At 47.7% G+C, this 11,692-nt stretch overlaps 1 protein-coding gene across 1 annotated transcript; it reads right to left on the bottom strand.

Annotated features, from left to right (window-relative positions):
* Nucleotides 1–7,667: 7,667 nt before the first annotated feature.
* LOC119347705 (zinc-finger homeodomain protein 6-like) lies at nucleotides 7,668–8,585 on the bottom strand. The gene has a single exon (XM_037616300.1). It carries the CDS (start codon nucleotides 8,557–8,559, stop codon nucleotides 7,828–7,830), a length of 732 nt encoding a protein of 243 aa, XP_037472197.1. The 5' UTR covers nucleotides 8,560–8,585; the 3' UTR covers nucleotides 7,668–7,827.
* Between the last annotated feature and the right edge of the window lie 3,107 nt (nucleotides 8,586–11,692).

Raw genomic sequence — 11,692 nt, 5'->3', positions numbered from 1 at the left:
GCACGAAGGTGGTGAACTCCTCATCCTACAGCGACTGACCAACTGAGGCCAATGTGTCGGCGAGACCCCGCATGTTGTTGAAGTAGTCGGTGATGCTGAGGTCACCAAGCTTCGTCTCACCCAGCTCGGTGCGTATAGAGTGAGCACGCGCCTGAGACTGAGAGGCGAAACTGGTGTGAAGCGCCGCCCACGCCTCCCGGGACGTAGCGGCGAAGATGACCAGCGACGAGACGCTCGGGGTGAGCGAGGACTGGATGGCGGAGAGGATGGCCTGATCTTGAGCCACCCAGGTGTGGTACGCCTGGTGGTGAGAGGGCGGACACAGGATGGAACCATCAACGTAGCCCTCCAGATAGCGACTCCGCAGAAGAGGGAGCACCTGGGCACGCCAGGACAGGTAGTTGTCCGGCGCGAGCTTCATCGGCAGCAGATGCGAGAAGTAGAACGGCGCCGGCACCGTGGCCGAATCAACGTGGGCCGCCCCAGGATGGACAGGAACATCGAGTAGGGCGGGTAGGATCAAGAGGAAACCGCCCCGGGAGCGCCGTAGTGTGCCGCCGGGGCACCGTGGAAGGGTGCCGCGGGGGCACCGTGGTTTGCCGCGGCCAGAGCCACGTGCGGCGAGGCAGCCGCAGCCCCTTGTGGGTGCGGGTAGGACGCCGGGTAGGGTTGAGGCGGCGTGGGCGCCGAGTAGGGCAGCGGCGGCGGCGCGCCGTAATAGGGATGAGGTGGCGGGGCGCCATAGGGCTGCTGCGGGGGCGGCGCACCATAGGGTTGGGGCGGCGCCGGCCAAGACGACGGCGGCGGCGACCCACCATGGATCGCGGGAACGCCGCCCACAAGAGGAGCAACGCCAGGGGGCATCGCACCGGTCGGAGTGGCGGCGCGGTCTCCCGATCCGATCGGGGAGTGAGGCGACGACAAGGCATCGTAGGCCATCGCGAGAGGCTGCAAGGCGAGGAACGGTGAGGCAGTAGCGAGGGCCGGCACCGCGGCGGCGGGAGCAACCGAGGTCGGCGCGACAGCGGCGGTGGCGGCGGCAGCGGAAGACATCGTAACCTAATTTGATACCATGTAAGACATATGATTTGGGAACTGCTCGACACCCCTAACCCGGGGTGTGGCTATCTCATTATATAGAGGTACCCAAGGGGTACAATACAACGTCATAGTACATGTATACAGAGGCTACGTGTATATACAGTCTAACACAACTTTGCTGGAGTGTCAAACTATCTTAAAGTTTGACCGAGTTTGTGCAAAAATATATCAATACTTGTGAAACGAAATAGGTATATGATAAAAATATATTTTATTATGAATCTAATGCTACTAATTTGATGGCATAAATGTTAGTCTATTATTATATAAATATGATCAAACATAAAAAAATATCAAACAAATTGAAAGTACACTCTTTCAAGAATGGAGGGAGTAAATCTCAGGCACCACAAGTCCGCACCAAAATGCACCTGCAACTGAGTGGAGGAAAAACAGACAAGGACGAACAGTATTCCTGCATGTGCTCTTGATGCAGCTAAGTTTGATTGGTGCTGGTAATTAATTCGCTACTACAGTCTGGCCCGTACCCGTTGTTCTCTTGTTGTCAGCAAGAAACCTCCATAACTTGTCATATCATTGTCTGCATTGTGTGTTAGTTAATGTTTAGGAAAGATTGGATCAAAGAGTAGTTTGCATGAATACTTTAGCCTCTACTCGACTACTACTCCGTATATTGCATTAGAGACTTGGAGCCATGGTGGTCAGCGCTTTAACAATCATGTCCAGTGCCAACTAACATGACATGAGTTGATCATAGCCGATCTTTGGTGTTTTCTCTTTATTTACTTATGGGTAATTTTTCCTACATCTCCTATCTTGTTTTGGTCAATAAACTCTTCATCTCCCACCTAAGCTATGGCCTAGTAGAGTGTAAATTTTGTGCATATGATCTCCAAGGTTAGCTCTTTTCCCGACAAGACGAGCAACAAATAGCATATCTGCACAAGTTTCTTACATGTCGGACTTTAACCTCTTGTTGGGACTACTATTAGTACAATAAAACTTTGTTGTTCATAAGAAGCATTAGTCTAATCAAGACTGACAACACAGAAATTACCGTTGTCATTTCCTTAGCTCTCGCTGTTGAGCAGGAAGCCTAATCAGTTGTAGGGATAATCTATATTACTCTATTTTGTACTGTATATGTCACTGCACTGTGCTGCCAATTAAACAAAACCTGCCATTTTTGGCTAGGGTTCAACCACATGGTCTGGCACTGTGGCACGATGGCCTTTCCACTCCTGACATGCTTAGCTTAAGGAAGCAAATGGCCCACGGTAACCCAAGGTCAGCGAAATGATTAACCAAGTTGTTGTTATCTAGATTCTAGAATCCTAGAGTCCTAGTACCTAGAGGCAATCACTTTGCATTAGGATATTTGATTAGCACATGGAAACCTTTTTTTAGTGGTTCATGCTTACGTTGCTCGAGCCTACATGATCTATAGGTGGTTGTTCTTTAATCTCATTCGTCCTTCCATAAACGGATAAAACTTTGAATAGTTTACTCATAATGGTGGAGATCTGTTACTACCTCTCTCTCAGTTTACAAGGCGTGCGCGCATTTCCAAGTCGTCAATTTGACCAACCTAATGCAAATCGTATATTACAAAAAATATACCAATATAAACTTCAGATGTTCTATTTTCAAACGGTATAATTTTTGTATTATAAAGTTTATATTAAGGTGATGAAATTGACAACCTAGGTATACGCGCAGGACTTGTAAACTGAAACGGAGGGAGTAAGAAAAAATGTGGTGTCTAGTTTGCAAAATTTTCTAAGATTAGTCTATGATCGCAACGATTGGAGCTGATATAAATACTTGGAGCCAATTAATAGTTGGAGCAAGACTGCATTTGGTTAGCCTGCATGGGGACTTGGAGCCACGGGGTTGGCGGTTAGGGTTTAATGGGTCTTGTGATAAAGTGATGCATTGCAGCTATAGCTAGTTTTAGAATAATCTGACATGAATAGTCAATCCATCAAGGAAAAAGTAATCACACGAGACATGACACCAAGATTTGCTAACGAGGTTTACTGAACATGGCTACATACAGGGGCATGACTACGGGCGCTCCTTCTCGTAACACTGTCACAATACCGCACACCAGCCACCATGGCGCCGACACAAGTTGTCAGCATCGCATGCATTGTCGAGTCACTTAATTTAGGACAGAGGGAGTATCTACCATCACATTATATAGTAGGCGTAAGATGCAAGTGTCCTATTGAAACACGACTCCTAACATGTTAATACAAGAGGCTTATTATACGAGTATAACGGATATGGTTTGTACAATTAGATAAAGCCGCTAACGTTCAAAAATAAGTGTCCTATATTAGCAGACACATAGCTACCACTCCTGATCTTTGAATGGTTCGATCTGGAATCAGCACTCATAAATATTTTATACGAAAAGCATATAGTGACTAGATCAACTGAACGACCAGATGAGCTGCTGATAAGATTGATCATTGAGTGACACCGTGATGGGGCTAACTAAATCTCAGCAACTGTTGCTCCAGGTGCTCTGCACTGCACACTAATTAATTATCCTATCCTTCGTGAAAGCCGTTCAAAAGAAGCACAGTACAGACGCAATATATATAAATGTCTCATAGTCGACGGAAACGTCTACTCCCACGTCTACTCTCACTAAACATGCATCGTCGGAAATCCTGACATAAATTCAAAAATAACACGAGCACCAGGACTTGAACCCTGGTGGACTGAGAATACCATTGTCCTTCTAACTATCCAACCACAGGTTGGTTCGCTATGACATCCTTTCTTAAAGGCATTGTTGCGAAAGAAGTTAATTTAATTGTTGGTGTTGTTTTTCACATCTTGTAATATTTCAGTCCTAGTTGTATTTGTTCTGCACTCTGTTTAATACTCCTTTCGTAAAAAAATAAGATTGTTTAGATCACTAAAGTAGTGATCTAAACGCTCATCTCTTTAAGGAGAGAGTAATTATAAAAATGTATGTGTGCATCATAATGATGCAGAGCCGGGGGTTTCAACCTCCTTCCAAAAAAATGAAAAAAAATCATCTTGGCTGAAATGACCTTTCGTAACAAAGAGAAAAAACTGACTAGCCTCTAAACTTAGGGAGCATTAACATAAACTCTTTCTTTATACATTTTTTGGCAGAGAAATATAGAGTAGTAGCTAAGACACAATAACCATTATCGACCCATTATCTTGTGCAATAATTTGTACGTTGAGATGCACGTTGCAGTCAAAGTTAACATCATGTCATACCCTGACACTCAATTATCAAGCTGTATGCATATACGGTGGCATGCTTTTTTTCGAGTGACCATGTCTTTCATGCAGCGAGGGTGTGGCTTTGACAGGAAGGAGCAATGGGCATGGGCATCCAGGCTATAAAACGTGGCCAAACCTGTCGAGATCAAAGTACGCGTACATATAAACAGCACGTGTGGATAAAAGAGTTTTAATTTTTTTTGAAGCTAAAAGAGGTTTAGTTCTACCACGTGCCACAGAATCGTGTTCCTGAAGAGGATTAAGCAGAAGATCTCGTCACATTAAATTGCTTTTTCTTCGCTACCGGTACCTATTTTAATCATTTTAGCTTTTCATGGGAAATCTTTTTCTCCTTTTATGTTACTATGTTTAATTATTATGTAGAATAAATAATATGATGAGGTAGGTGTTTCCTTGTACCCTCAAATCCAAAGCAGACCCTCAAATCAACTGCATCCATTCGGACCTATCTGTCCGGACACAATTTGACATTCAATACAGTATCCTATCGGTCTGTTGACGTGTCCGAACGTCTGTTTTTTCACAAACCGAAACCAGAATAGAGGGTTTTGCAAGAGTCCGGACATTCACGTGACGAATCAAAAGTCAGCACGTTCCATCTCCTCTCTGTCCGCGCAGGATTTGGCGGAAGTCTAGAATGATAGCTCATGTATTTGGCGAATAGTTTTGAATTGAATGGCCAGCTCTCGTATCAATGTACGGACACCGATCTGGACCGGTATGTGGACATATGGGGTGTCCGTTTTAGGGGTAGTATGTGTTGAAGATGCCCTAACATATCTGTTGTTGTACATCTAGGGCACAAGGTAGTTAATGGTAACTCGTTGCTGGTTGGCGGCTGCTACATACTGAGCTCTGGCAGTTGTACAGGATGATTCTTGAATAGATGTACGCAAATTAAAGGTCAGCAATGGTGCAGTGTTGTATTGGTGCTTTTTTCCTTATAATCTCCTTCGACGGAAAAATAGTACTAGTCGCCAGGTACCACGGTACTACAAACTACAGTACAAAGTAGGCGCGAGGTGTAGGACGACGCTACACTATTATAGGTTGTCAAATAATCGCAACACGGATGATCTTGCCAGCATTCATTGCAACATGGATCATATTGCAGTCACCTTCAACTTGAGTGACAATTGTAAGTACGGGCATTTGGTCAGCCATTGCAACATGGACCATGTTGCGATCACCCATAACAACATGGATCAAGTTGAGGTCACACCGTGTTGCAATACACGGACGATCTCGGCAAGGATATTGCAACACGGTGTTTTCGACAGTGCGGTTCTTGAAACACAGCGGCTATGCATGGCGGCGGCGACAAAGGGTATTGTAATGTGGTGATCTCCACGGTTGCCTTGCAACATGGTGGTTGTTGCAGCAACAACGTGCGGCGACAAGGTAACCTTGCCATTGGATGGTTTCCGCGGTTGCTTTGCAACACGGCGACTATTGAGGTGATGGGTGGCGGCGTGCACAGTTCTTCTCATTTGTATCAGTGCATGAGTGTGCGGCTCAATGGCGACGGAGGCATCAGCCATGGTTGTTGCTCAGTGGTGAAGAAAATAAGAACGAGAGGTTGAGGAAAAGTCGTGTGGAGGAGGAGAGGGATAAGGCAGAGGAGGAGAAAGGTTGTGTGGGCCTAGGGCAACGTGTCGCGTGATGGAGGTGGTTGATTTCTTTCCATAAATCGGCCAATTGAGGCTGAGTATTTCCCTGTGTATCCCCGTTCCATTATCTACAAGTATGACAAGTTCGATGTCATACGAAAATAGCCTCTCTTTTTTGCGAGCATGACCCGCGTCTATTGTGTAAATTTACTAGAAATAGTGAAATATAAAGCAAAAATTACATCAAGATCACTGGACCACCAAACAACCACTAGCGTTGTCAGAACGAGACATCGACGTGCCACTGTCTCTGCTCCCTTATCTGAGCCAGGCCAACCTTGCCGATGACATCACGAAAGTCTTCGCGCATGTGCCCGAAAGACCAGCACCATAGAGTTGTAGTCGTGGTGAGAGACTCTAACCTCATCAACCCAAGGCGACGACGGGAATCTACGTCGAAGTTGTGTCGACTCCGCCCCGACAGACAAACTCGAGGAGGATCAGAGCCAGTAAGACCAGTAGAAAGATGAAGCGCCGACCCTGCGACAGACTAAATAAAACCTAACCTAAACCACTAACAGAGGCATCGGAGCTCTCCTCCCCATCGGCCATCGATGGCGTCAGAGCAGTAGATAGAGGGGAGGAAGTCCACAGGCTCGGCAGCGGAGCCTCGAGGGCCCATGGTAGGGGGAGGAATAGGTCCGTGACGTTATTGCTCTGCTCAACCATCCAAATGAATAGCTACAACACACACACAAAATCTAGTTGGAGGTTCATGTAGTCCAGCCAGAAGCCCGGAAGTGTGACGGCTAACAAGAACACAAAATCTGAGTGACACTAACAGGTTCATCATCCTCCCTTGGATGGGTACTCATTACTGCGTCCTTATCCGCTGTATCATCCCCATCCCTTGCAGTTAGTTGCAGGCAGCATGGGCCGGCCTCGCAGTTGTGTTCCATGAAGCGAAATCCTTGCATCATCTTCTTCGGCAAACATAGGCAATGTGAGTGACTGACCGGCATGCATGCCCAATTAAGGGATCTGGTTTGGATAAGGGCAACTTGTATTTTTTTCCCGGTAGTAATCTGTATTATTTTTTCTCTTCTTTGGCAAAATCTTACGTACAACAATGCACAGCAACCGAATGGAGGATAGATAAACACACACGGATGAACGGTACTCCTGCATGTGTTCTTGATGCAGCCAGGTTTAGTTGGTGCTGATAATTAAGTCACATTCAAGCATATGTTCCCAGTAAGTACATTCTGGCCGGTGTTAAATCGATTCATGCCCGTACCAGTTGTTCTCTTGTTGTCAGCAAGAAAGCTCCATGATTTGTCTTATCACTGTCTCGTTGAATCTCTGATAAATAATTCGGTGCTGGTTTTTAAGCTCCAACAACATGATCGATGATTCTGTATTTGAAAGAACAGCGAGAAATAGCAGCACCACCAAACACCCATCGATCAAGTGAAGATGAAAGATCTAGTCTTGAGCAATATGGCATGAAGGAAATTGCCGTGGGCAACTGATCTTCTTGTGAGAGATTTCGAATAGAAATTCAGATAAAACGTAAGTATAGACTCTGAGTACCCTCATTATCATCATCGAGCAATCGTCATCCCAATTAACTGATGCATCAACTAGAAACAAAAGGAATCCAGTTAAACCAAGCAAAGGATCATGAACCATGATCAAGAACAAGAAGTAAGATTAGGAGACATGATGAAGATCAGAGAGAGCCCCTGGTTTCACTTCACTTCACTCTCCCTGTTTAGTTCATCCCTCTTCCCCTGTCGGAAGTACAAAAATAATGATGTGGGGATTCGTGAGCCTGTCCCCTCCCATGGCTACGGGCACCCTACTGTTTTTGTTGCTGCTGTTGGGACTCTGGCTGCCTCCTGTGGTGCTTGTTGTTGTGCATCCAGACCTTGAAGACCTGCCGCCGCACGCCGGCCTGCGCGCACAGCTGCTCCACCAGGGCCTCGTCTTGTTTCAGCATCCGCCACCCCACCCGCTCTGCCAGCGCCAGCATCTGCTCCCTCTGCTCCGCCGTGAACCTCGTCCGGAACCGCTTCCGCCGCTGCGCCTGCCCGTGCCCCTGCCCTGGAGCCGACGTCGAGGGCGGTCCCGGGTCGGGCTCCTCGCTGGACGACTCGGTCGTCGTGCCACCGCCGCTGGGTGTGCGTTGGTAGTGCTGGTGGTGGGGGTTGTACGCGAACGGCGGCGCCTGTGGGTGACCGGCCGCGTAGGGGTGGTGATGCTGCTGCGGCGGTGGCATGAGCAGCGGCACGCGCGGCGTCGGCGTCGTCGACGTGGCGCCGGGCGCAGGGAGGAAGAGGCGGGGGTGCTGCTGCTGCTGCCCGTCGTCCCTGCGGTGGAAGCTGCGATGGCACCCGCAGGCGGCGCACCTGAGCAGGTCGTGGGCGCTGGAGGGCATGAACTCCCCGCAGCCGTCCACGGCGTGCCCGCCCTGCGCCGCGGCGTGGTTGCGCAGGCACTCGCGGTACCTCGCCTCGCCGCTGTTCCCCGAGGAGGGCGAGCGCGTCCCGGGGGGCGTCCCGGCGGCGTGCTCCGGCCCCGTGAACTCCATCACCGCATGCCTCTGGCTGCAGCTAGCGGCGCAGGTGGTTGGCCTCTTGTGGTTTTGTAGCAAGGGTGCTAGAGCGAGAGATGGGAGAGAGAGATGGGCTTCAGCAGGGGGAACACTGGTTGTGAAATGGCACTTCTGTCTCCTAGAGGGCCGGCGGGATGGACGGAGGTGCGCGGTGGTGGAGCAACGAGCGGCGGACAGTGGCAGGGCCAGGCCCCCATCCTTTAATTGTCCCACGTGCAGAAAAAAAACAGCGGGTTACTACGAGCATGTGCAACACTTGGTAAAAAAAAGTCTAACAATTCCTCCGGTCTCTGTTTTTCATTTAACCGGCTCAACTGCCCCACCTTTTATTGAACTAAAATTATATTTTTCTTTGAAAGCCAAAGGTGTGTTTATCAAATCAAACCAAGTTTTCGATAAATACATATTAATGCAAGCAGGTAATCATAAATTAACATAGTAGAATATTTATGTCCCGTTGCAACACATGGTGATTATCTAGTGTTGATAAAAATATATTATTATAATCAATTCTAATTCAAGCACCGTATCTCTCGATGGTTGATTCGGTGTCAAACAAATTGTTACGAACATTGCCGGTACGAGCAAAAACCGACAACAAAGAGCGGTAAATGTGAGGTGGCGCATGGCGAGCAGCATCGCGAGTGTGACTGTGCGAGGAGCCTCACTACAAGCATGAGTGTGGACGTTGCGAGGAGCAGAAGCGTTGGTTTCTATTGGTTTTCGGTGCGGCGTCTTGATCGTGGGTTAGACAATCCCACAACATTCCATTAAGAAGAAATGCGTGTACACAACTGAGAATGCGAGCACTGGCGCTCGAACTCGGGCGGGTGGGAAGGCTTTGGCACCTCTTAACCATCCAGGCGGAGCCATGGTCCACGTGTTTAAGGATTTAAGACAGAGTGCAAGTTTGTTCCATATGAATCTTTGACCAAAACAGAATTTGTATTTATGATCTATAGTACACAACTAGCAAGAGCACAAAAACAAAGACAAACAGGATTCAAAAACTCGCAGCATAGACTTTGCCCACTTTAAAATTGCTCACCATTTGGCCACATAGGAAGAGCGCTAACATTCGAAAACTATTAGCATGACATTTCGGGTTCATGAACACAAACTTGAGAATTAAAACTGGAATGACAACCATTCAAACTAAATTGGATATGAAGAATTAGCCACATAGGAAGCGCGCTAACTCAACATTGTGGCATGCCTCAAGGTTTTAAGGCCTATCACTAACACAACATAAAAAACAATAGATCTTCAACTTCCCTAAATGGACATCAAGACATAATACTACATGGCAAAAAGGGAGAGGTGTTTCATCATCAAACATGATCACCAAGACAAACCAAACCATTCCCTCCATCTTACTATACACTTTAGTCTGTCGAAACTTCTTTCTCAAAGAAACGATTGCACGCAAACATATATAAAAAAACTACAGTACACTAATTTCTGCCACTCAATTTTGAACCTATATCAATTTTGAAAGTGTAGCACAATATATCGCATTTCTGAAACTGATTTGAACCTATATCAATTCGGAACCTATATTCTTCTTTACTGTACTATATTAACAGCAAATCTGAACCCCATGCTTAACATCACAGGCAACAAATATTTCTGATCAAAACAGGGGACACCACACTACATGACAACGCACTACATCTATGTCGAATCTGATCAAACACTGAATCTTAACCACACGCCCCCCTAAACTCCACAAAAAGCCCATACTTTCTTCTATGTTGCGGCCACAAATACCGCCAGATCACACCCGATCAAACCCTACCAAACCCTACCAGAACATGACCAAAGAGGGGTGCACAGAGCGAGACAACTCGATTTCGTATCGTAGTCCGGAGGAAATTCGCGGATGCCTGGAGGACGTGGCTCCATCCAGTGTAAATCGCCACGTAGTCCGGAGGAAATCCGCGGATGCCTCGAGGACGTGGCTCCATCCAGCGTAAATCGCCACGGCGAGGGCGATGCGGAGGAGACGAACCGGCCACAGCGATGCAGAAGAGAAGAAGAACAAGCCACAAAGATGAAGAGCGAAGGAGTTTGGAGAGGGTTGCCGGTGGCAACGTGACTTTTGGCATAAGTACAGGGTTATCCATAAACTCCCCCCCCCCCCCTCCACAATCTCAATCAGATTGCGGGTTCAATGTTTACATTACTTGGGGGGGTGGTTCTACAAACTAACCAACCACCGGCTCGTGCTCCCCTGCCGACACGGCGTGCCATGTGGCCGTTTCGGGCTAATTTGTACTCCATCCGTTCCAAATAGTATGTCCTCCGTTCTCGCGCTTCGACTTTGACCATAAATTCAACCAACGAGACCGACTGCGGCAGGAGCAAAAGTTATACCAGTGAATTCGTATTCAAAAGAAGTTTTCAATTATATCATTTTTACTCCCGCCGCAGTCGGTCTCGTTGGTTAAATTTATGGTCAAAATTAAACCTCGGAAAACGTGTGTGCACTATATTTTGAAACGGGGGGAGCGTGATTTTGCTCGTGCAAAGCAAGTTTAATGACCCGTTTGTCTCAATTTTCAAGTTTTTTTATTAAAATGTTCCCACTATGCAAGTTGGTGTACTATAGATGTATTTAACTCTTTTTAAGACCTACCACTAACACAACACTAAAAACAATAGATTTTCAACTTCCCTAAATGGACATCAAGAAATAATACTACTACTCCCTCCGTCCTGAAAAACATGTCGCGGGGATAGTACATTTGATTTTTTGCATTTTAGTCCTTCCACTTTCAAAACTCTAGAAATTAAGCCCCCATCTCCCTCCTCCCGTCGCCTGCGTCGCCACGGCCAGCCGTCTTCAATCGCCAGGGCCAGCCGTCTCCAATCGCCAGGGCCAGCCGCCGCAGTTCCTGAGACACCGACGAGCCCACCCACGAACAAGACCTCCGCTGCCCACGAGGAGGATCTCCGCCGCCCGCCCACGAGGACTCTGCCGCCCGCCCAGGAGGAGGATCTCCGCCGGCCACCAACGAGCGGGTCCTCCGCCGGCCACCGACGAGCGGGTCCTCCGGCGCCCACCGACGAGCGGGTCCTCCACCACCGACCGCCGCCGCGCTGGTCC

Source organism: Triticum dicoccoides, chromosome 1A, assembly GCF_002162155.2.
Source record: "Triticum dicoccoides isolate Atlit2015 ecotype Zavitan chromosome 1A, WEW_v2.0, whole genome shotgun sequence".
Taxonomy (NCBI): domain Eukaryota; kingdom Viridiplantae; phylum Streptophyta; class Magnoliopsida; order Poales; family Poaceae; genus Triticum; species Triticum dicoccoides.
Note: the sequence above shows the minus strand (reverse complement) of the source record. Positions and strands in the feature narration are given on the sequence as shown.